Genomic DNA, 24478 nt, shown 5'->3' on the forward strand with positions numbered 1-24478 from the left:
ACCAGTTCGTATACATTTTTTCTCTAAACAACGTTTTCTGCCAAGCTTGGTTCGAATTCACCACATCGTAAAGAATCCCCATGAAGCAATGAACCGAAAAGGAGAGCTAAAAAAATAAAATCGCATGAAACGAAAGAGATAGAAAATAGAGCACAGAGCGAGAGATATTTGACAGCCTGAAAAAGAATGTTTCTAGAGTCATCGGTATATGGATTGATATCGGGGCGTGATATCCCCAACTGCTTTTGAATTTAAAAACAAGTTTTATCCGCTATTCCATAAAGTATAAACAATAATTTAATATTTTAAAATTGAAGAGTTCTTTTTTTTTGCCGTAGTTCAGTTGACAAGGAGATGTATAATTTTATTTCTTGCTTGAAACTTTGTCATAGGTGCAACAGCACAGCACGAGAGCATCCATTTTACGAGCAAAAAATCGTAAAATAAAAAAGACAATTGAATTCGAATTTCCCGAATAGATTTCGTTTTTGTTACATAATCTCGCTGGCAGAAGACTTCAGCTGGTGGTTCTCGAGATACCGCCAAACGAATTACATTTCTACGTGATTTTCCTTTCTTTCTTTTTCTCTAATATGGAATCAGCTCATATGTTTTTGGGAAGTTTCTTGCTTGAGACCTGTTCTCTGCTATGTGTTTGTCACTGAAAGCGAATAAAATACACCCAGAGATATGGTATCGCAGTTTTGAATCAGTATTACCAACAAATCCAACGGTATGAGCGTTTGAAATGTAAACTTTTGCCCGCATTTTGTCACTCTTCAAATCGAAACGAAGCATCTAGTGAGATGGTGTAGCGATGAATAGAACGTGCAATGATGAGAGAGTAGACGATATGGGAATTACGAATAATTCAAAATCACCATCCATCATCATTATGATGACTAGCTAAAAAGCGTTCACGATTACAATCGCACGCAACATATATCGCAAATGTATTCAGCATTCCGGGCCATTTCTACAATTGAAACGACACAGTTGAACAGAAAAAATCGCTTTTCATTCACATTCTTGTGTCCCACAGGAAATTCTATCAAATTGTTGGCGGAAAATGCATATTTGATATCCGTGTAAAGAGAGAAGAAAAAAATTGTTCTGCAAACACATTGGCGTAAACATGTTCCGGTACACGCGCTCATTCCCCTTGTTGTTCCGACCGTGTCATTTTCACGAAAATAATAACTTTAGCAAATTGAACATAATGCGCAACGACATAGATTCTAGGAAATGTGTATGTGTGTGTGTGTGTGTGCGTTGTAAAATCTAAATGAGCGCTAAGGATAACTAGATTTTTTTATTCTCATTCTATGTTCAGCTACACAGAATAATCATTTCGTACGTACACTAGAAAATTACGTCAATAAATATATAAATTTAGATAAATTCTAGCACAAAACAACAAACAACATTCATTGGCGCATGTTTTACAAAGGAAGAATTCTCTATTTGTGTTGACTCCAAATGAAAACACAAAAATTAAAAATTCATTTCACAAATTATTTATTTATAATTTGAATCTTGAAATGGCAATTCTTTATTATCGATCTATACGAATGTGAATCTAAGTGTGACCACCGGAGCATAGTCTGATATTGATTGGCACTCTCTTGTTGATAATGTTAGTCGCACAGTGAACCAGAAAGAATCAAAACTTTGACTGACGTTTGTTTCGGCTTTGAATTATTCATGAGGATGACAAAAGCATATTCCAATATCGAGTCTGATTTTTTTTTTTGCCCAGAAATTTCACCGTAAACTCGTTTTTTTTATATTTGACCAAATTTTATCTGATCAAGCATATCATCTGATTATATCAAGTTTAAAATAAAAGAAAGAAAAAACTTTGCAGACGTAATCGATAAAAGAAAAAAAAATCCGAAGTAGATCTTTTTTTATTGCTACCGTCCCGATATCAACGTAACTCATGAAGTCAGCATGTTTTTCATGTCTAAGAATATACCACACCAACTTTGGTTCAGAGTCTCGCCATTGAAACAAAGGTCAAGCCAACGGAATGAACACTGTTCAAACAGTGAACAGTCTGAACCTATAAATGTCATGTAATTTGGTTAATACAATGTAATTCTCACCACAGCACTTAAATAAATTAGCAACAGAGGCACTGCACATTTTAATTGATGTTGAAGTTCATCAGGTGTCATTTTGGCTCTGTTGCTCTCTCCTCATTTATCATAATCATTACGGCATCATATTTTGTGAGGTTCACACGTCCATAGTTAATTTGATCTAATCCAGAGAACAAATTAATTTTCAATTGCACATTGCGATTGAATTTTTTTTTGATTTATTTAAAAAAAATCATCGACGTAAGAAGTACATGTATTATAGTGTGCATATAGCATGTAGGGATATATAGAATTTATGAATCATATGATTTTCATCCAGGAAATGCATGATGAAAAAAATTGATTTCCATAGTTGAATAAATCTTGTTTTCAATTATTATGATGTGACAAAGACGAAACTTTATTTTTATTTGGTTACCAATGGAAATGTTTTGGATTTCTGCCTATCTCGAAAATACCATTTTAATTATATGCTATAAATAGTGCGATTCAACGAATGCTCGAAGTAATCTTGGTCACGAAATAAACAACGTTGCTTGTGAGTAACAAACAACACAGTGGAACGAAAGCGAAAAAAGAACAAACAATGATAATCAAGTCTCCACACAGAGCAGCCAATTTAAACTGTGCCAACGGACATGTCTCCTGAAGAATGTGGTCAGTTGTACATTTAAATGAATTCGAGCATTGTAGAACGTGATAAATATGTTGCTATTCATTCGTTTGCTCGAAATGTTATCAGCCATTCAAATATAGACATTAGCTTATGCCCTCGAAAGTATGTTGAGCTCAATCACCTTTTGTTTACGTCGATCAAAGGTAGTGTGGAGAGACCGATTCCAAGAAGTAGAGTATCGGATAAAGGTACATATTTTCTTGATGCCAATCATGTTTTCTAGTGTTTAAATTGTGTTGTGCATATCTATGCTGAATATTGATACTACATTTTCGCCCGTCAATAGCTCTTTGTGTGTTTGCCGAGAAAAGATAATAACAGTGCCGACAAGCGATTTTGCAGGAAATTTCCAGAGACGAGCAAAAAAATGATATTATCGAGTTTTAATTTAAAAACTACAGATTATTCAGTTCTGTTTACAAGTTGTGTTATCGTCGATACATCTGTGATTGAAATGTATCCGACAACTCTTATATTCACACGATTCTAATTAAAAATGATGTGCGAGCTGTGTGTAGCTGGTGAGCCTTTCGTGTCTCGGTCAATGTGATTGTTCTTTCCAATGTAAAAATGAATGTTGCCGGTCGCATCGTGTAAATTTACTCATTTGACATGAAAGCCAGGAATAGGGAAAAAATGTGACATGCACAAATTAGCCGGCATGTAATGGCAACCTAGTGGCTCGTCAGGCTAATAGGGAAACCAAGCAAATTGTAACATTGAACGTAACATCGCATTTTAACTCTCTAAACTAGTTGTTCGCAAATTCAAAGTAATTGCTCTTTTGTTCACAGCTCTAAACGCAGTTGTGCAGCAAGACACGGACAATTGACTGAATGATAATTGCAAATCATCGACCGCACGTATGCGTTTCAAGCATATTAATCGATGGTAGAATATTGTGTTGTTATGTTTATCTGTCACAATAATGAGTCTGAAGCTTAGCTGATTTTGATCTCTTCTTCTTATTCGTCTTTTCTCTCTTCTTCGATGTGCTGCTGTTCATTTTCTCTCTCGCGCTTTGCCAATGTTTTGATGTTTTTGCGTCTGTCACTATTATTAAATGAATAAATTAATTCGAATGAAGAACAAATCGTGTTTTTTTCTTTTCTCACATTCTTGAACCGATTCTATATCAATATGCTGCGAAGCTATGTCTGACGTTCATATACACCATACAAACATACACACAAACAAACTCAAATGGCTGATAAATGAATTAGTATCACGGCAGCAACATACGAAGAACTCGTAATTCAATATTTTTTTTCTCTCTTTTTCTCACGCTCCACAATCGCTTTCGTTCAATAGAGTGTTGGTGTTTGTATTAGTCTTTTGCATCTTTTTCCCGCTTACACATAGCCAGATACTTTTTTTTCAAATTCTCCTCTGTGCTGTTCCATTGGAATAACAACAATGCGACAGAAGTTCATTCTACAATATTAATAGAACCAAAGAAACCATTTTTGTTATTGTATAAATACCGGCTTCGCACGAATTTTTTCAACAGTTGTGCGTCGACCACAAGTCGTCAACGATAACAGCTATTCACAGTATCGAAATTGTTTCAAATTCAAGCACCCTCAACTACATACAGTCTTTGAATCAAGTAGTGTGAAGAAGTGGTGCAACGATTCGCAATAAATAAAGCAAAAGTTTTTTCTTATTAGTGCAATAGAAATTTTGGAATTTGTGATTTCGAGTTTTGATCAATCGATTCAACCATGAAGCTTATCTGTACATTTGGTTTATTCATCACATTGGCATCGGCTGCGAAGTTCCGTAAGTCATACGAACCATGTTAAACGCACACTTTATCCCTTCAAAATCTAAATGAAGAGTCTTCATCGTGTCTTTTCTTCTTAAAATATATCATGAACGACGGAAACTTTCAAAAACTTGAGCAAATTCCCTGCAAAAAGTAGTATCCAATTAATGTTGGAAAAATGTGAAAAAACTGCAAAGTGAAAAAATATTTCAATGTAGAAAATCAATTAAATCTTAGCAAATTTTAGAAGAAAGATTATCGAACGATAGTTTCGGCGCATTAAAATCATTTTCAATTACGCAATGTTTGGCTATCCTTCCTTAATTTTTCAATGAAATCAAGCAACTTTTACATAGAAACCTTAAAAAGGAAGGAATAACAATATAATTTAAATTCATTTTCTTGTCAAAAAAATTCGATTTGAAGAAATTGTTGAAAAGTATCAGTAGAAGAAATTATGAAAAAGTTTTATGCTTCTCTCACAAAAACTTAAATTCGTTTAAAAACTGAAACGCATTTAAGAATTTCGCCGTGAATTTCCGATACTCTTGACGAAATTTGTTGTGAAAGCACGACCGCAAATGAAACCAGTTAGCATTTAGCTAAAAGCAAATCGGTGTTGCATTTAATTTTCATTAACAGCTAAAATGAATTCGGACGGAATGGGCCGAAACATGCTAACTGATCTTATCAGTTTATCGCTTCTAATTGTTGTTTCTCCCATATTTTCTGTTCATTTCGGGTTCTCTATCGTTAATGATTCCTTTTGAAAATATAATTTTCAAGCTGACACATTTGGCGTTGGTAAGACGTACAAATTTACCTCTTGAAATCTCATGCGAATTAACATATGCATTTAAATTTTTTGTTTTATTTTTCGAGCTGATTTCGTGCATTACACACTGCGGTCAACAGTTGACTGGAAATAGATATTTTTTTAGTAAATTGTTTCTTTGTGATTTTATTTTTATCTTATTTTGTGTTCTTTTTCTTGCTACAGCCGCTGATATTCCGCAATGCAAAGCTGCTGATATACAATGTCTACCACGAGTTATCACGGACATCGTCCATAATCATCCGAATGGGCACCAAGGCTTGTCCATTCCACCCTTAGAACCATTGCGAATCAATCGCATCGACATTTCACAGGGCTCAAACAGTCCAATCGCCATTAAATTGAATTTTAGAGATTTGGATCTCTCTGGTATCAGTCAATCAGTAATAAACCGGGTCGTGTAAGTATTTGTATTCTGACAAAAATATTTCCATGTGTATTTGATCGATTTGACCGCTCATATGTCCAAAAATCGTTTTGATTGAATAGTTTTTAAACTAGTTAGTCAATTTACTGAAACATTTTACAGTCTAAATGATAAATGCGGAAAACTAATTCGAAACATATCCACTCACACGACGTACCTGTAGAAATGATGTGAAAAAACCATTCATACAAATAGAAATGTGTTTGGTCAAAATACATGCTAACAATAATGAATCACAATTGGACATAACTTTACTCATTTAGTTTATTTTTGTATTTCAGTGGTTTTGGTGCCGATCCCAATAGCAGCAAATATGAGGTAATAAATAAAAATGATTCACAGTGTTTAATTGATTCTAAATAATGAAAAATGTTTGTTCTTTGTAGGTTTATGCAGTTGTGCCAAAGATCACAATCACCGGCAAGTACAAAATAGATGGTCGGGTACTTGTCTTGCCAATTCAAGGAGAGGGTAATGCTCACCTGGTCTTCGATAATACCAATTTAGTTGTCAAGTATAAGCCAAAAGTGGTGGAGAAAAATGGCAAACAATACATTCAAACCGAGAAGTTCCAACTGGATTTCGATCCATCACGACTAAACATCAATTTGGAGAATCTCTTCAATGGCGATAAAGCGCTAGGTGAGAATTTTTTTTTTCTGTTTTCTCTGATTAAACTGGTTTCATTTGAGGTAACCAATATATATATATATTCCTAAAATAGGTGACAACATGAATCAATTCCTCAATCAGAATTGGAAAGAGATCTTTAACGAGTTGAAACCGGCCATCACATTTGCCGTTGAGGAAATATTGAAAGGAATCATCAATAGAATTTTCTTGAAAATTCCATACGACGAAATCTTCTTGAAAGATTAAATTAATTAAGATATAGCCGTAAAAACTTTGTTTTGTATCATTTAGATCTGTTTAAACATGTGATAAATTCTCATATTTTTTGATGTAATTTATGATGTAACAAGTGCGAATTTTGTTTGCTCTCTCTCTCTCTCTCTCTCTCTCTCTCTCTCTCTCTCTCTCTCTCTTTTTAACTTCATTCATACAGAAATCTCTAATTTAATTAAGTAACTCTTCATAACGAATGAATGTGCAAAATTCGCAAAAAAAAACTTCAATCGTTTTTGTCTTGGCTTTTGTACTTCGATAGTCTAACTTCAGGCGAATAACAAATGTTTTTATTTTTCTGTCTCTCTCATTTCTTTTTTTTCAAACGTTGTAAACAGATTTAGAAATAGGTAAGGTTTATATATGGGACAATGTTTGTATCAAATGCGGGTGCCATACACTCAAAAATAAAACAGAGCTTCCAAAAAAGTTGTTGTAATGAATTTCATTAAAATATCATTTGTAGTACAGAATTTATATTCGCTGTGGACATGGCGGAAAGGTATGATTTGTTAGAATTACATGGAGAATACATAAGCTATTAAGGAACGCAAAACGATTTCATTGCAATTAGAACTTGTTTCATTGCGACCAAAAATTGAATTAGTGTCATTCAAATGGTTTCACAGAATTGAGCCAAACCTTGATTAAAAGCTAATCAATAGCATTGGACCCAACAGTATTCAAGTGTATTTGTGTCACTGCATCCAACCACTTTGGTGTGTTTGTTTGGATAAAGATTAATGAAAGCTATATGGCGCTCAAGTGACATATGATCCTTGTTCAGTCGCATCACACAATTTGTTTATAAATTTCGAGATGTATCCAGTCATTGGTATATGTATATCGTTGGTTCAAACTGAAATGTGTACGATATTCTTTTTTATTGCCGTATCAGGACCAGTTGAACTTTGAAAAGAGCAATCGGACATATTTACATTTGGACACATAGAGAAGGATAGAGAAAGAGAGATAAAGTCAACAACAAATCGACCACATCATAAACTTGGTCAAAGTTTCATATTAGAACTTTGTCTCCACACAAATGTGCAGTCTGTTGTAGGTTAACTACTAAAATACGAAAGTTTTTCTTAGAATGTACTAGTTTCATATGAGACATACATTTGGAAAACTTTTGATCGATGAGCGGATGGCTATGTAAAAATTGAATTGAATCTGAATTTTGTGACTTCCATAGCTTACAATACTAAATGCAATAGCCAAATTGATGGAACATTAAATACATTATACAAAAATCGATATTTTCAATTGACTTTTTTTCGGTAGAACGTGCTCTCAATGCGTTCATTTTGCTGGTGTCATTCATAATTGAAATACTCCGAACGCAGTAATCAAATATTCACTCAAATTCACAAAAGCAAATGTATTTTTTAAGGCAATACTGACACATTACTGCAGTACCATGACACCAGACTGGTTAAATGAACGATTGATTGGTATTGGATTGACACTCGCGATGTGTATGAGTGTGTGTTTCTCTCGAAGAAAATACTTTATGTTATGTATTTATCTGCCAAAAGATGAGCAGAGGAAGTTATGCTTACCGTTCGGAATTCGGTATATGTAACTAAGCAAATAAAGCGTAAAACGACTTACACGTGCCAAACTTACAGACAACGACAAATGCAGTCAAACGAGAAGATTATTTGATTCATCAATGTTTTTTTTTTTCATAAGTGGAACTCAAAACAACTTATTATTTCTTTTTCTGCAGTGTTTTTCTACTCTTCACTATATACAAAATACATTGAACACACATGCGACCGCAAAATACTCAGAATCATTCTATTGAAACAAAATTTCGTTTGTTATTTGTTCTTCTCTGTCGTTGCAAAAAAGGATTTGATTCATTTCAATAATTTTTCCTCTCTTTCTCCAAATTTCGGCATATCTTTGCAATAGATATACCCAGTCAAGCAGCTTCACATAGCCACCTGATTTTGTGCACGTCCAATTAAGAAACAGAAGGAAAAAACAAGTAAATCTTGTCTAATTTATTCGGCGGCTGTTTGGCATATCAACGCATGCATAACGAATCTAAATATTGAGCTCAAACCGCGATAATGATTTATAATAGTTCAACACGATGTATAGAAGAAGACTGGTTTTTCATTTGTGATGGTCAGGCCCAAAACAAAATATTCCATTTCTACATTAACTTTTCAGTTTTCAGCGTACACACTGAATGATCTGTGCTAACTGCTCTGACGACAATTAACCACTTTGCATATGCATATCATTAGCTGTTTGTTATTTGTAGACGACAAATTCATTAAAATACATCAGCATTTTCTTTTCATTTGTCACACCGATTGACTACCATATTTCGTTGATTTTATATTAATTAATAATAATAAATAATAATTGTGGAGAGTTTTCGATAGAGTTTCTATCTCCTCCGGTTGAAAAACAAACGAAGAAAAGCTATAAAAACTATAGGTCGAAACATATGTTGATAAAAGCCTAATACATAAGCCTCAAAAACTAGGGGTTTAGTGCCGAACAAAAACCGCAAAAATGATATCAACACTAAGACATTTAAAACGTATCTAATAAGAGCACGCGTATGTTTTGTCGTTTCGCGCAGTATGTCTGTATATCTGTATATATATAGTCACGCGTCTGATGACAACATGTATCGAGTTTGTTTTGGACCCCTGGACGGTTAATCTTTGACGCGTTTTTTATTTGCACAAAAAGAACAAGATTCTTTAATGTTGGGCAATTATAAGGAAAAAAAAGTTTTACATTCGCTATATATAAAATTCGGCGGTCCGCAGTTGCGACTAGTCTGGAATTTAACGAATAGACTAGCGGAACGCCAACGTCTGTAGTCAAATTAAAGAGCCATCCGATTTGTAGTGTTCGTTTGAATTATTTTTTTCACAGAAAAAGTGTTATTGTGATTTGCTGTGTAATTTTTGAATTTTTCGTTCAAAATAAAAGAAAATGTTGAAGTTAATTTTTGTACTTGCGCTCAGCATTTCATGCTGCTGGTGCTCAAAATTTCGTAAGCATATTATTTTATATACAGAATATTTTTTCCACGTGCCACATAGCCATCTAAAACAAAATAAACTAAAACCTGTTTATCATTATGTCAAAATCCAGTATCAATTCATTTACGATACAATTAATATTTTAGTGACGATTGGTTATATTAAATCCAGAATATATGTGCTTGTAGAAATATTAAGAACTATTTGGAAAAAATGGCTCATGCTCATCTAAATTGAGCCAAAATTTTGGATTTAGATTCCCTTGCTAACCAATTTCGGATAATAAGTCAATTTGAATGATAATGGATTAGTTTTATGATAAGCAATGGATCATATTTAGGAGTGCTAGGAAGAATTTCATCATATATCTTCAATTATTATCGATGGAGTTAATTTAATCCCATAGCTATATGACATCATTGGAAACAGTGCTGCATGTTGACCAACATCACTTTGACAGTTATTGATTTTTTTCAGTTCAAACCCGCAAGAAGTTTGAAAAATAAATAAATTTATATACATTTTATATAAAATATCATTTTAGACGTTGCTATTCAATTATCTGATTGCAGTGGTTCACTCCGAAATCGATGGACCTATGGTAGATTTAATATTTTGAGTTAGCATCAGGCAACAAGAATTTTATGGTATCAAATGATATATGGAGTGGTATACCACTCTCTTAATTTACAACCCGTAATTTAAAAATCCACTTCTTTGAAGGAATGGGTTAATGTTATCAATAATAATAATATCGTTGACACTTTCAATATGAATGAATGAAACAATATCAGTCCGAAGAACATCTTTCTGTTTCACATTTCCTCAATATAAAAGAATTCTCAAATATAGTCAGTTCTATAAAGCAAATTCTGACGCGAATTAGAAAAAAAATAATAGTCAAAGCGTGTCTCGTACCCGCTACTGTCACGTCAAACTATTTATAGGAATACGTACGTTCTTGCTAGAAACAAGAATGTCACAGAATTGTAAATTTCTAGGCACTTGATTAGAATTCTTTGCGGATAAAACAATTAAAAATTCGATAAGATAAATTCTTAGGAAATGCACTTTTAATCTAGATGATATTCGCGATTAAAGCATACGTTGAATTAATCTTTATCACAATCACTTTCAAATCAAAATGCCATTAAGTACAAGATCCATTGACGTCATATATGTTTATGTAAAAAAAAATTATCTGATCAATTACGGCTCAGACGAAGAACCATAAAGAAAGATGATAAAAGTCGTAATTGCTGCATAGAATTTATCATACGTAATGGTCAGCTTTTGAAACACGCCCTATTCAAAGTGGTTGAAAGATGAGAGTGAGACGGTTGACAATACCATTAATATTGAATGAACTTCGGACCATATTTGAATGGAAATGTATGAATTTCAAACAGCTGGCTATGTTTATCTCTTTAACAATCCGGAAAGTCCCGAATTCTAAACATACGAACCGGTTATCTAAATGTATATTTGGAAGCGTCGAAACGTTGATATATGAACAAGTGATGATGATGATTGGACAATTAAAATCTTTAAAATTGGTTCTAACTTTTTTTAAGCAGAATATATTTGATGATCTGTAATTAATGAGGGTAAAAATGTCATATTCAAATTAGCACACTTCTTTTCACCGCTTATTTATTATTAAAATTTATTTAATTTTTTGTTGTGCAAATTTCAGAATCGTCAAAGATTCCACAGTGTGCTATAGGCGATACCAATTGCATAAAAGAGACAACTAATCTTGTTTTGTCACAGTTTTATGGAGGTAAGTGCAACAACAATACTTAGTTCAAATCTATTTTTATGTATTTATTTTCGTTCAGGTGAACCGAAGGTTGCACTAGCTAAGATGGATCCTTTGCAAATCCAACGCATGCAAATCAAACAGGGGGGCAACAGTCCAGTGAATATTGATTTGTCATTCAACAATGTTGAACTGCATGGTTTGAAAGATTTCCATTGTACTTATGTCAAGTGAGTTACACACACAGAGAGATACACGATGAAATTATCTCGAAATTGAACCAATTTGATCACTATTTTTACAGAGGTTTTGGACCAGATCCAAACGGTCAATATGAAATGAGAGCGAAAGGCCCATTGTTCATCTTGAAAGGACCTTACACAATCAACGGAAGAATTCTGGTGTTGCCCATTCAAGGCAATGGAATAAGTAACTTTACTTTGGAAAACCCCGAACTGCACATTAAATGGACCGGAAAATCAAAGGTCAAGAATGGAAAAACTCACTTATACACCGATGATCTTCGCATGACCTTCAAAATTACAAGAATGCAAGCTTACTTCGGCAATCTTTTCAATGGAAATCCAGAATTAGGTGAGCATAACTCGAACTTTTCGTCATAGTAATTTTGAATTTAAAAACCATGAAAATGTTTTATAATCTCCCTATTCCCATTCTGACAGGTGAGTCAACGAACCGCTTCATGAACGAGAATTGGCAGGACATTTTTAATGAAATTAAAGGATCTATTTTTGACGCATTCTCACTGATCATGCAAACTATGATGAATAATATGTGGGCGCATCATGACTACAAAGAAATGTTTAAACAATAGATGCAAATAAGGAATGTTGCTTGAATTTTCTACATTGAATGCTCGTATGGATTAAATGTTCTCGTTATTTTTAAAAAATGAAACACTAAGTCGTATATAGTAAGGACTTTTCAAAAGAAAAATGTTATCAAGAATATCAAATGTGGACGAAAATAGCTGTTCTTGCTTCTTTCAATTTGTAAATGATGAATTAAATAAATTTGAGTCTGAAACGAATTGTATTTGTTTTTATATCGAAATCTTTAGCTAAAAAAACATTCGCCATTGAAATAAACACTTCATTGGTACCGATGCTATTGTTTCGTCAATTGTTTTAAACGTCATAAGCCTGTACAGTGTACAGTATATTGCATGCGCGACGTGAATTATAATGATGGCCAGTTGTCTTTTCTGAACAAATCAAATAACAATGCGAGTAAGTAACTCCGCTCTCTGAATAATTTACTTTATCTTTTACTTTGCTGTGATACAGATGTTTTCGAGTAAACATGCAATTCTTTAACTGAATTTTTAGTTGATTTCCTTATTTTGATTTCACAGACGTATTATATTTAAATGAATGCAATTTTAATGCAATTCTTTCACCTGAGATGTATAATAAAGATGATGAAACACCAGGAGGTAGACACCAGAACACATGAATCTTATTTAATTTTTTCTCCACCGAAATGATGGATTGTGAAGACTATGTGCGATCAAACTACATTGTTATCTCAACTGAATAGACCATTCTGGAATCGTTACAGATCTTTGCCAAATTTCCATGCATCTTTTTTAAATTCTCAGATCTTTAAGCCTATGTCTGGCTATGGCCCTTGCAATTATAACATCAGTTCAAAAAAGCAATTTTTCCACTTCAACCAATACTTTTATTTACTTTTGTAAAATTTTGACGGTTGTTGAGTGGAAAAATATGCGAAATAATAAATGAATCATTAACGCAGGGCATGAGTTGAACACTATACTTACATCCCGATCATTTTGTTCATTCAACTGATTGACATTTTATTTTTTTTCGATTATATTCTGACACTGTTTTAAAATAGGAGAACATGATTTAATATAAGTGAACTGGAAAGAGAGCTATAGCTCAGGTATGCGTAAAACAATGCAGCACCTAGATAAAATTCATATTGTATGCAAAATAATCGTTTCTTGCAATTTTCTTTAATTTACATTTATAAACGAGTTTAAGTCAAGAAATGCAATCAGTACTTTGTGCGATCTGTAGACGCTAGCATTGTCACTGGAGAGAAAAAAACGATCGCGTAAAACAAGTGTAAGGTGCAATTTTTTCTTCATTCGTTAGAAAATAATTGAATTTGTCTAGTACATCGATATGAGGTTTTAATTGTTCGTTTTACTAAATAAAAATTTAATTCAATTCACCAATTTATTTAGAGACGAACAAATCTAGGGAAACCCAGAATTAAAGAATTTTTTCTTTGGTGAATCTCCAAAGAAATCGAAACTAGTTTAAACTGACATTGTGAAGGTCACCATGAAGGCTATATTGGCTGTGTGCGCTTTCGTTTTGTGCGGTAGCTCTCTTGCCGTAAAATTTCGTGAGTGCATCAGTGAATCTATTTAAAAAAAAAAAATCAAAATTATTTTTTCTATGCAGTTGATAAAATTCAAATTTGATAAAAATAAATTGTTCTATGCAGCGTCTGATATTCCAAAGTGTAAGAAGGGTGATTCGGAATGCATTGTTAAATCAGCAAATCTTGTGATGGACATATATGCCAAAGGTTAGCCATGAAAATGTTTTAATTAAAACCAAACATATCTAAAATAATATCAACGTTTCTACGTTACTAAGGTGGTGATCGTAATATAAATCTGCTCCCATTGGACCCATTAGGTGATATATATTCTCTTGTGATACACATATGTTTAAGATTATCTGAGATGACTAATGCTTCTTTTTAAATTAGATATTCCTCGGATTCACATCGAACAGGGCGAAGAGAGCCCTGTAAATGTGGTGCTGATATTCACAAATAACACAATTGTTGGAATGCGTGACTTTACATTCTATAAAATCGAGTAAATTATTTTCCAATTCGATCTAATTTCGCTAACACAATTAGTTGATTATGTGGTTTTGAATTGTGCACTTTCATTCAAATAGAGGATTTAATGATAAAGTCGATGGAAAGTATGAGATTCGCTTGAAAGGGCCGCGCCTGGAACTGGTTGGTCCGTATTCCGTGAAAGGTCGCATTTTGATCTTACCCATACAAGGAGTTGGAAAAAGCAACATCACCGTATTGAACCCCGATTTTTTGGTACGCTTCAACGGAAAATCAGTCACTCGAAATGGAAAAACTTATTTAAAAGCGGAAAATACCAAACTTTCATTTACACTCACGAAAATGCAATTGTATTTGGGCAATTTGTAAGTTCAGGTTCATTAATTGGAAATTTAATTATATAGTTAATTTTATCACATTAAATGATATGTTTTTTTTGTTTAGATACAATGGAGACAAAGCACTTGGAGACAACACCAACTTATTTTTAAATGAAAACTGGGCTGAAGTTTGGCCAGAGATTAGGAAATCTGTATTTTCAGCATTCTCACAAATCATAGGGAATATATTGAACAATGTATTCACAAAGGTCCCCTACGATGAATTATTCCAAAAGGAAAACTAAAGCAACGCACACCGCATGAAAGTGATAAGTTGTGCAATTTCTTTCCAAGTAATAATTAATGAAATTTAAAAACTTGAAATGAAAAAAACATCAAGTTTGTATTTAAGGTGAATTTCACATGTTTCACAAAAAAGCACAAACACACACACTAAAACCTGTCAACCATAAGTTGGCGCTTACTCGGATTTAATAGGTTTTCTTTTGAACGTAAACACAACGATATCAGAACATTTTAACAATAACAATTTGTGTTTTGTCGTTATCATTAATAAAGAAGCGCTTGAAAACGAATAAACAACCTTTGTACGATACAAAGTTTTCCATGTTTGAAATATATGAAACAAAAATTACAGCATAAGTGACATGAGTCATAAAATCACGTGGAATAGTTTGCCATCAACTTGAAAGAATCGAGGTAAGTTTTCGGCTTAGCATATGCATAAAAAACACTTCAATGAGGCTGACCTAAACTGTAAAAGTCAAAGGCATTAGCTTGTGCTAAAATTCTCATTTCACTGTTAGTGCTTAGAGTGCATTTGCTTGGAATGCTACTTGGTAGAGAAAAAAATGTTCAAAAGTGCCTTGTGCATCGAAATAAAACTTCATGTGTCTAATATATATATACCGAACTCAATGGCAATATGATAATGATTTGAATGTTTTTTTTTTCTTCGCTTTGGAACTTCAACACACAATCTCACATCAATTTCAATGGCAAATGGCTAATGTAGCCCACTAAAAAACGTAAAAACTTACTATTATAATTGCGCAACTGATTAAAATCTAACGAGAAAAAAAACACACAAAATAAAGAGAGAAAATGAAAACCGAAGCACTAGCAAGTACTGTATACAACGGCATGCCAACACTCTCAAATCGATTCCGGTTGGTACTCGAGGTGATGTGTCACATCATCGCACGGGCCCGAAAACACACAACTATTATAAAATAGTAAAAACGCTAAAAAAATTTGAGGCTTTCATTGCTGCAACAGCGGCGCGACTTGTTTTTTTTTATTTGTTTATTTGTGTTCAACAGTTACAATAGCAACGACAACGCGCGGTCGGTAACCGGTTTATTTTTGTCATGCCTAGTTTAGTTATTCAACACCAATGAAATATATGTGACACGCGGCATTTCAATGTCTTGATATGTAAAAAATGTACTCATTTCTCCACACATGATTTACGGGGCGCACAAAATCAATAAATAAAATCGAACACATACGTACTACGACAGAGGATGCGTAGAAGAAAGAAAAAAACACATACACGTGTATAACAATAGTACACCTTCCGTTTTGCTTAAATTCACTTTCCTGTCATTTTCAAACTAGCCATTACAAGTAATAAACGTGTTGAGTTTTCGACGCTCTTATTGCTTTGCGCCACTTACTCTCAACCATTCAAGCGGATCGGATGCGTGACCCCAACTTCGTTGGCAGCGAGAAAGAAATGCCGGTAAATGTGTATTTTTTTTGTTCCTCTGTTGGTATGCAGTGCATAAACACTACCGATGGGATGTTGAGTGCTGTCTTAAGTGCGGAAACACGATTTTTTTGGTGCTTGCATAAAAGAATCAACTTCGTTTTCTTTACACAATCAAGCGGAAAGTGTTTGTTCCTGATTAAAACTACTTGAACTCTCTTACCTTTGCTTTTTTACTTCTTCGGCAATCAGACTCGTTCTTCAGCGTTGTGTTTTTTTTTTGTCGTTGTCGATTGCTAACTTCTTTTCATTATACAGGTATTTTGACGTCACAACAGTCTTTGAATGCGATTTATGCAAATATCGACGATAAAGAACTCAAATTCCCATTCAATCGAGCTCAAACGGTCGATGGAGTATTTTTAGAATAACTTCCTTTTCTATCATGAGTTATGATCATGATTCTTTCGCTCTTCGCAAACGATTGAACTGTTTACAAATCAATTGGTTGTGTATTTTACCATCGAATGTGGTTTTACTGTAGATGCGTCGATACGTTATGTCTAGTAGGCATTGTCTACATGCGATAACTGCGGCGTAATGCCTACAATTGGCACATGCTTGGATAAGTTGCAAAAAAAATGACCAGCTCATGATTAATTATAGCTGATTTTGGAATATCACTTTCAAAGCATTTTAATAATTTGGTTTCGTGCTTCTTCTGCATTCATTTCCCATTCGCATTCGCATCCGATTCGTGTTCGTACTGGTGCTGATATTCTCAAGACAACAGCCGAACCACTTGTCATCAAACGTGATTCATACCAACATAGTAGTATAGTATACAGACAAGTATACATGTACACACAACCATTTATGTGGTCTCGTGCTGTACGTACAATGGACAAGATTCACTTTGGTTTGACCGTTACATTGACTAAATTCATAAGTTCAAGTTTATTTACACACACATTACGTAGCGCAAAAACGAAACGATCAACGAAACGCTTTATGTCGCTTCCACTTCGGCTTGACCATTTTAGAAGGGAGTGGAGGTATTATTATTATTTGGTTACAGCGAATATGTAGAACTGTATGTGTTTTTGTTTAAACTGAAGTCTGACGTATGCGATCAATCTCAGTGAATCTATCAGGTGTAAACCTCCAGGTTAGTGCTGTAGAATTCTTTTTTTGTCGTATTTGATACGGTTGTGCAGATGTATTTGTTCAATTTTTATTACACAAGCAATAATATCGGCTGTTGTTGGCTGTGTTCTGCCGATCTCAACTCAAATCCTTGAAAATGATATTTAAGTCAAAAACTATGGTTCTACAGCCACTAGTTTGATTTTGTCGAGCTTATTGAATGGGTCTCGATCTCTGATAAAGACGATTTTCATCAGAATTTTTCTATATTCAACCTAAATTATAAATTTTCTCAATTTGTGAACAACACTTGACAATTGGCTGTTCGTGTGGCATGAAATAATAAACTGTTTGTGCAATTAAGTTGATTTTCTACGAAAGATCAGCAATTGAGCAATTGCGAAAAAAAAATTTTTAGTTCAAATAATTACTTTTGTCAAAAATGTTTATTAAAATTATTTGTTGTTTGGTGCTTGTTAGCTGTTTAGTCAGCATAAACGCGTTCAAATTTCGTAAGTATTCATTGAAAGCCTTATATTCCATTAGGGAAATGAAAATGACAAAGAAAATACATTAAAGTTAAAAAGCACAATTTTACCGAGAATATCTTCGTTCAGATGCTCTTTTTACTGATTTTTCTGCCCTTTGAGAAATCATTTTGATTGAAAGTTTATCAGACGAAAGACATCCAACAAATAAAGTTGCAATTTCATTCCACTTTCCAAAAAAAATCTATTTCTGTGCATCAAATCAATCAATAACAGTTTCCATTCAAATTTGATGCACGCATCACAAAAGGAAACAAAGATTGATTGAATTTTTGAGGAAATAATTCTTTTACTGAAAAATTTCTTCAGTCTTCATCAATCGAATGATTGAAAAATAAAAGAAGCATGAGAAAAAGATGCTTTTGCAACACATTCGAACAATGGTTCTCAATAGTACACCAACGAAGAGGATTCAAGTTCAATTTGAACAGCCAACAAGTTTCCTTTTCCATTGCAATTCAAACTGTTCTTAAGCACACTCGAATTGATTCTATCAATTGAATGGTTCTGTTTAGGGTTTTTCTTTTTCAAATGGTAGTAAAATTTCGGAAGTGGTTTTTTTTCGGGAGCAAATAACACCGAAATACTTTAGATCGGTGCTTCAATGGAGTATTCAATAGCTGTTCATTCGTCCATTGAAAAGAACTCAAGAACACGAGCAAAAAGTGTTCTGTTATTCGTACATTGAAATGCATTCACGTAAATGCATCATTTGCCACAAAAAGAATGGTTTCATAGACTTCCTGAATTCAAATTGGACGTGTTGTTAGAGTAAAACCAATTATACCAATCGATCGATATTGCCGAAGGCAACCATTTTCAAAAGAAATAACAATGAAAATTCAAAAGTCACTCATCAAGTAACAAAAGAACGAGAGAAGACAAATAACATTTCAATACGGAGACAATCGATAGAATTATTGCAAAAAAAAAATTACCTTTGTCAATTATCGTTTGTGACTCACATCAATGATAATTTGCCACTAATTATCATTGTCCAGATGCCCATAAATAATAATATGGTTGTGGTTCTTTTCCACTCGAATTTTGTACTTCTAAATCGAATTGTTGACATTTAAATGTTGATGTTATGGGAAGAACGCCGTTAAACAATTGTCAACGTTACGATAGAAATTTGAATAGCTCAATGGGATTTGTCGACGACTCATACGAACTCAACAAATAATCAAATCCTCAAACAGCAATTAACGCGATATTAATTGCGTTCGCGATAAAACATTCGTTTGAAAATCGATTTGCAAATCTAGTTGAACAAGTTAAGACTGATATTTCTGAGAAAGAGGCAATTTAAATTTGCTTTGCATTGTATGTGCGACTGGGCATGAATTGTTATTAGTTAGGTTAAAGTACATTGTAGGCCGAAGAAGAAAAGAGAACAAAGCGAGAAAAAAAGAGAAACACCTAAAACAAACCGGTTAGGCATTTAGAATATATTATTTTCAACCAGTAGAATTTTGTGTTGGCTTGCTTCATTATGAATTAGTAATTTTTTCCCGTTGTATGATGGAAAAAAAGCGGCAATGAAAACAACAAACGTAAAAAGAGTGACATTTTAAAGAATTGATGGATTCAAAGGTTTGCTTCTTTTTCGATTTCTTTTTTTCCATATTTGAGTTTCCGTTTATTTATATTCCGGTTTGATTTTGAATTATATTTTTAGCACTTGATATCGAGCGATGCTCTGCTGGTGATACCGACTGTATTGTTCGTGTATCCAACACTTTCATAGAAGCTGCAGGCAAAAGTAAGAGTTCATTTCGAATGTTTTTTTTTTTTTTCATTCTTTTTGGACATTCTTATTTCATTTATTTCGTCAATTTTCTATAGGCGGACACTCGGGTATTGCGCTAATTCCAATCGATCCGCTTCACATTCCAAGCATTACAATCAAACAAGGTGCCGACTCTCCGGTTAATATTGAATTGCAATTCAAAGAAGTTGATTTGATTGGATTGTCGGACTGTCGTTTCTCAAGAATTACGTAAGTTTACTTACTAATCATTTGTTGAAGCTGCACCGTAATTTAATATGATGATGTTTAAATTCGTGTATTTTTAGCGGTTTTCAAAAAGATCCAAACGGAAAGTATTCACTTGCTTGCAAGGGACCGGCTTTGTATCTGGTTGGTCCATACAAAATTTCCGGTCGTGTGCTCGTTTTGCCAATTCAAGGGGTGGGCAAGAGTAACATCACTTTAGTTGAGCCCGAAATAACAATGACATTTGACGGTAAAGGCATCAAACGTGGTAACAACGAACATTTGGCAATCGAGAATGCAAAACTGACATTCAAAGTGAACAGGTGAGTCAACCGTTTCACAGAAAAAAACATTTTAGAAGAATTTAACTGCTTGGTTCTGAGAATTGTTTATGTTGTTTTCTTTTTCTGGTTTTTTTTCATTGATTATTGATTGGTTGTTATTTGTTGTTGTTTACCCATACAGACTTATTTTCGACTTCCAAAATCTATATAACGGTGACAAAGGTAAATAAAAATATATAACCTAAATTGAAATTTAAAGCATTCATTATTTTCCTATTTGTCTTCTATTAATTTCTTTTCCTGTATAGTGCTTGGAGAGTCAACAAATCGCTTCCTGAACGAAAACTGGTCAGATATATTCAAGGAAATCAAAGCAAACATCTTTGATGCGTTTACACTGATTGCTGAGAATACATTGCGCAATGTCTTTACCAAAGTTCCATATTCTGATCTCTTTGCTAATTAACCTTGGTTGTCCAAATGTTGCAAAGTGCAGATGATAGAATCCAAATTATTATTTTCTAAGACGACAACAATGAAATAGAAATAGTAAGAAATTCGGAGAAAAGAAACAGTCAAAATTTTGGCATGGAATTTTCTATAATTTGTATATATATGTAGTATGTATAATTTTAAACGGAAAATTATTTTTGATTCATCTTTGTGAATCGATGCAAATGGTAAACTACGGACTTTTTCTCTTCAATTAGATAAATGCGATTGGCTTATGAATAAAAACGGTTGTATAAAAAAAGAAATAAATTGTGACTCATTTGTTTTTGCTCCATTGAATTTCGTTGGCATCGCTGTCGGATGCCTTCGGCAAGTTATCAGCGTCACGAACAAAAAAACTTTTTAATAAGTTATGAACTTGTTTCGAACTCTATTTCCAAAAGCGCCAATTCATTGTCAAACCAAACTGTAGACTTATACCGTACAAAAACTTAGTTTGCAGTGGTTTAACGGGAAAAATATAAACTGGATCTAAACGATCATATTAACATTGAATGAATGCCCAAATCATGTAGTGTTGTCATATGGTCACATATTTTCATATGCATATTTTGTTCGTAATCATAAAAAGAAAAATGCCAAATTATCTCAGAAAAAGAGGTGATTAACTTGTTTCTCCAATTTTGATAATGAAAACTAACAGAATTGGCTCACGTTGAAATGTGACATCTAAACTAGTTTTCATTGTGATCTTTATTCTAATAATATTACTATATGAATATATGAATTAAGAATGAACGTCGTATGGAACAAGTTAGGCGTTTAGTTTGGCCAAACAATGTCTTCAATCCACTGGAGATATGTATAGACGCGAGTATAAACTCCTGGTGTACCCTGAGTTCCGCACACTTTTCCAAACGACGTGACCCCAACGAGTGTGTACATGCACGATACACGTGCATGATACGTTTGAATCGGCCCACCAGAATCACCCTATAAATAAACACATTTTATTAGTTTCCACGGACAAAAAATGAAATTATAAAAGCTTCAGTTCATTTTGGGAATTGTTCGCGCACTTGGCACGTATCCTTTCTGCTATCGTGTGATCCGGCGCATAATTGGGTTTCGACATCAATTCCTCGGCTAAGCTGTCGGCCAATTTCATTGGAATACGTTTGATTGCATTCTCTCTGCGTAAAAAGTTCCAGCACGACCTTTTGTAATTGCTCGCTGGGCGTTGAACTGTAATTTACACGTCCCCAGCCCGATGCGATCACATGGTGCGAATCAATCGATTTTGTTTGCGGCAAACAAGCCGGCCGAATGTAATTACTAAACTGGACGGGACCATTGATTCTCAAAAGTGCGATGTCATTGTATTTTGATGGCAGCTTGAAATCCGGATGCTTGATGCGTTCAATGATTATGAATTGGCGTGGTTGCGCATCATCATTGTCGGAACCATAATTCAAATCACCCAACAAAACATGCGAAGCGGGGCCACTACACGAAATAAAACCATTTCAATTTTAGTGCTTCTGAAATTGATTTTTAATTCGATAGCAAGAAACATATACAAGTAATGCAATACTCACATGCCCGGAGCATACATACAATGGGCGGCACTCAGGACAAAAAAATCACTGATTAAGCTTCCACCGCATTTCCATGAAATGCTCTTGTCAACACGACCCTCAAAACCAATCAATGCCTGAAAAAAGGAATCCCATTGATGTTCGTTCAATGGATTTGTTTTATTTAATCGAATATTTTCCGTTTACCATATGCGGGAATTCTTTGGCCAACGCATTTTCACCTCCAACAATTAGCGGCACGGTAGCAATCGAACAACGAAACACTTTCTGCTCGATTGGCGGCCCGCTTAGTCCGACTGAACTAAACACACGCTCGTTCACCGCATCTTGATACTCAATACATTCTATTTCCAATACATGAATACAGACGGAATAATAACGAATCACGTCATTTATATGTAGTAAATAATTGGGAGTTTTGTTTACTTTTTTCGCTGGCGCGATTCGGCATTATCGATGAAGTGATTGGCTTTTTTGTCGGTGGCAAAGGACAGCAAATAATTTCTTTGCGATCCTGGAAACCACACTTGGTTGGAGTCAATCCATGGTCGAGTAGTTCGTTCAAAACAACTGGACAATCTTCATAATAACGACAAATTCCATTGGTACCCGAACGTGCTACCTGACACCGGTCATTTAGACTAAGTTGTGCATTGATCAAAACAAACACTACACATTTCGCAAGCAATATCGTGGCACAATTTCTCATCTCCAACACATTCAGTTCTTATGCGAAATGTGAAAGTTGAACGCACCGGTTTTCACTGAATCTCAAGAAATTAAAACGCAAAAGAAGATGAATCAAACCGTTTACCTCACCGTTCAGCGCACAACTGATCGATGGTACGATGTACAGAAACGTAAGTACGCCACTTTCTGTGTGTTTACTATATGAGCGCATAAACGAAACCAAAAGTCATGAAATAATCATTATTTAATAACAATTCGATTTGACGACGCTAACAACATCATTAAATATTTAACTCTTTTCTTTCCTCCGCGAATTTATTTCAGAATATTTTGAGAATCACATCCTATAGTTTGGAATAAATTGTGATTCATGCGAGATCGTCCACTGGATTTGAAATACATGCCGGTGTGCATGTATGTACGTTTGTTACGAGAATAACGCTTGTGTTATATAGCCATAAATACCAAGCCGTAGGAATAAAGCTACACACAAAAAAGTGTGCATAATCACAGGCGTTATTCAGAAGAAAAAAAAATTTGCTTGCTTCGTCGCTCGAGGCCACAGCACTCAAGGGATTCAATCGCCGGTGAATTGAGGTAAGTTTTTTGCTTGCAAACGAATTTGCTCGTACAACTTGAGCTGATAGTTCCAAATGGGAAGGAAGGAAATCCGCAAAAACAAGTGGATTACATGTAGGTAGTTGCAGCGAAATTTCTCGAAACAATACAGAAATAAAGAAATGTGAAGAAAAAAGTGGTTATTCAATGCAAACAACGTAGGGTACGAATGATTCCGTTTACTTTGGCGATTTATTTTTAGCTATTTTTTATGAGCGGATTTTAATCAAGCTGACTTGGTCCAGAAATAATAATACAATAAACCAAGAAAAACGTTGTAATTTCAACCGTTTATTTACATATTTCGAGCAACAGAAGCACGATAAAATTGTCGAATTGCCGTCGACCTCAGCAGCAAAACGGAAGTAAGAAGACTGATTTACTTTGCATTTCATTATTGGATCGTTTACGTCACACACACACACACACACCTTTGCCCGAAAAAAGAGACGGATGCGAGAGTGAACAAAAAATTAAACACAATGGACGTAGCGAGAGTGAAACGGCACAAAGCAAAAATGGTGATAATAGTGTTTAAGTCACGAAAATGCAACGTACAAACATATACTCTTCGCGCGCCAAAAGACATCACCGAAACAAGTTATTAGCGCATCATTACCTGCACACAACTGTTATTAAGCGCGTGCACACACACACAAATTATGCACAATATTTTCTTACTTATGTTTTTCTGTTTCGCTTGTTCAGGTGAGAGAACGC

General features: G+C 34.2%; 5 protein-coding genes across 5 annotated transcripts; 4 read left to right on the forward strand and 1 right to left on the reverse strand.

Annotated features, from left to right (window-relative positions):
* The first annotated feature begins 4284 nt into the window (after positions 1-4284).
* Positions 4285-6853, forward strand: LOC129580547 (protein takeout-like). Its single transcript, XM_055471059.1, has 5 exons — positions 4285-4563; positions 5550-5784; positions 6093-6129; positions 6198-6453; positions 6536-6853. Exons 1-5 carry the CDS (start codon positions 4506-4508, stop codon positions 6688-6690), a joined length of 741 nt encoding a protein of 246 aa, XP_055327034.1. The 5' UTR covers positions 4285-4505; the 3' UTR covers positions 6691-6853.
* A 2664-nt stretch (positions 6854-9517) lies between these two features.
* Positions 9518-12550, forward strand: LOC129580546 (protein takeout-like). Its single transcript, XM_055471058.1, has 5 exons — positions 9518-9748; positions 11434-11520; positions 11579-11729; positions 11804-12093; positions 12183-12550. The coding sequence occupies exons 1-5, from the start codon at positions 9688-9690 to the stop codon at positions 12332-12334; spliced, it is 741 nt and encodes a 246-aa protein (XP_055327033.1). The 5' UTR covers positions 9518-9687; the 3' UTR covers positions 12335-12550.
* A 1207-nt stretch (positions 12551-13757) lies between these two features.
* LOC129580544 (protein takeout-like) lies at positions 13758-15298 on the forward strand. The gene is made up of 6 exons (XM_055471056.1): positions 13758-13899; positions 14002-14085; positions 14157-14198; positions 14272-14383; positions 14469-14735; positions 14815-15298. Exons 1-6 carry the CDS (start codon positions 13836-13838, stop codon positions 14993-14995), a joined length of 750 nt encoding a protein of 249 aa, XP_055327031.1. The 5' UTR covers positions 13758-13835; the 3' UTR covers positions 14996-15298.
* A 2455-nt stretch (positions 15299-17753) lies between these two features.
* On the forward strand, positions 17754-21161 carry LOC129580545 (protein takeout-like). The gene is made up of 6 exons (XM_055471057.1): positions 17754-18080; positions 19798-19881; positions 19965-20118; positions 20196-20438; positions 20581-20621; positions 20708-21161. Exons 1-6 carry the CDS (start codon positions 18011-18013, stop codon positions 20863-20865), a joined length of 750 nt encoding a protein of 249 aa, XP_055327032.1. The 5' UTR covers positions 17754-18010; the 3' UTR covers positions 20866-21161.
* On the reverse strand, positions 20479-23294 carry LOC129580543 (venom protease-like). Its single transcript, XM_055471055.1, has 5 exons — positions 22877-23294; positions 22637-22794; positions 22451-22566; positions 21932-22358; positions 20479-21845 (listed from the first exon to the last, which is right to left on the reverse strand). Exons 1-5 carry the CDS (start codon positions 23157-23159, stop codon positions 21675-21677), a joined length of 1155 nt encoding a protein of 384 aa, XP_055327030.1. The 5' UTR covers positions 23160-23294; the 3' UTR covers positions 20479-21674.
* Between the last annotated feature and the right edge of the window lie 1184 nt (positions 23295-24478).

This window comes from Sitodiplosis mosellana, unplaced genomic scaffold (genome assembly GCF_009176505.1).
Source record: "Sitodiplosis mosellana isolate CC-2019 unplaced genomic scaffold, AAFC_SMos_1.0 Smas_scaffold_1, whole genome shotgun sequence".
NCBI lineage: Eukaryota > Metazoa > Arthropoda > Insecta > Diptera > Cecidomyiidae > Sitodiplosis > Sitodiplosis mosellana.

Bases quoted from the DNA above. Each gene is read 5' to 3' on its own strand.
- LOC129580547 (XM_055471059.1), top strand. From the start codon at position 4,506: ATGAAGCTTATCTGTACATTTGGTTTATTCATCACATTGGCATCGGCT. The intron at 4,564-5,549 runs GTAAGTCATACG...TTCTTGCTACAG, and splicing joins GGCATCGGCTGCGAAGTTCC to CCGCTGATATTCCGCAATGC. The intron at 6,130-6,197 runs GTAATAAATAAA...TGTTCTTTGTAG, and splicing joins CCAATAGCAGCAAATATGAG to GTTTATGCAGTTGTGCCAAA.
- LOC129580546 (XM_055471058.1), top strand. From the start codon at position 9,688: ATGTTGAAGTTAATTTTTGTACTTGCGCTCAGCATTTCATGCTGCTGG. The intron at 9,749-11,433 runs GTAAGCATATTA...TGCAAATTTCAG, and splicing joins CTGCTGGTGCTCAAAATTTC to AATCGTCAAAGATTCCACAG. The intron at 11,730-11,803 runs GTGAGTTACACA...CTATTTTTACAG, and splicing joins TTCCATTGTACTTATGTCAA to AGGTTTTGGACCAGATCCAA.
- LOC129580544 (XM_055471056.1), top strand. From the start codon at position 13,836: ATGAAGGCTATATTGGCTGTGTGCGCTTTCGTTTTGTGCGGTAGCTCT. The intron at 13,900-14,001 runs GTGAGTGCATCA...TGTTCTATGCAG, and splicing joins CTCTCTTGCCGTAAAATTTC to CGTCTGATATTCCAAAGTGT. The intron at 14,736-14,814 runs GTAAGTTCAGGT...TTTTTTGTTTAG, and splicing joins CAATTGTATTTGGGCAATTT to ATACAATGGAGACAAAGCAC.
- LOC129580545 (XM_055471057.1), top strand. From the start codon at position 18,011: ATGTTTATTAAAATTATTTGTTGTTTGGTGCTTGTTAGCTGTTTAGTC. The intron at 18,081-19,797 runs GTAAGTATTCAT...TTATATTTTTAG, and splicing joins CATAAACGCGTTCAAATTTC to CACTTGATATCGAGCGATGC. The intron at 20,622-20,707 runs GTAAATAAAAAT...TTTCCTGTATAG, and splicing joins TCTATATAACGGTGACAAAG to TGCTTGGAGAGTCAACAAAT.
- LOC129580543 (XM_055471055.1), bottom strand. From the start codon at position 23,159: ATGAGAAATTGTGCCACGATATTGCTTGCGAAATGTGTAGTGTTTGTT. The intron at 22,795-22,876 runs GTAAACAAAACT...TATTGGAAATAG, and splicing joins GAATCGCGCCAGCGAAAAAA to AATGTATTGAGTATCAAGAT. The intron at 22,359-22,450 runs GTGAGTATTGCA...TATTTCGTGTAG, and splicing joins TGTATGTATGCTCCGGGCAT to TGGCCCCGCTTCGCATGTTT.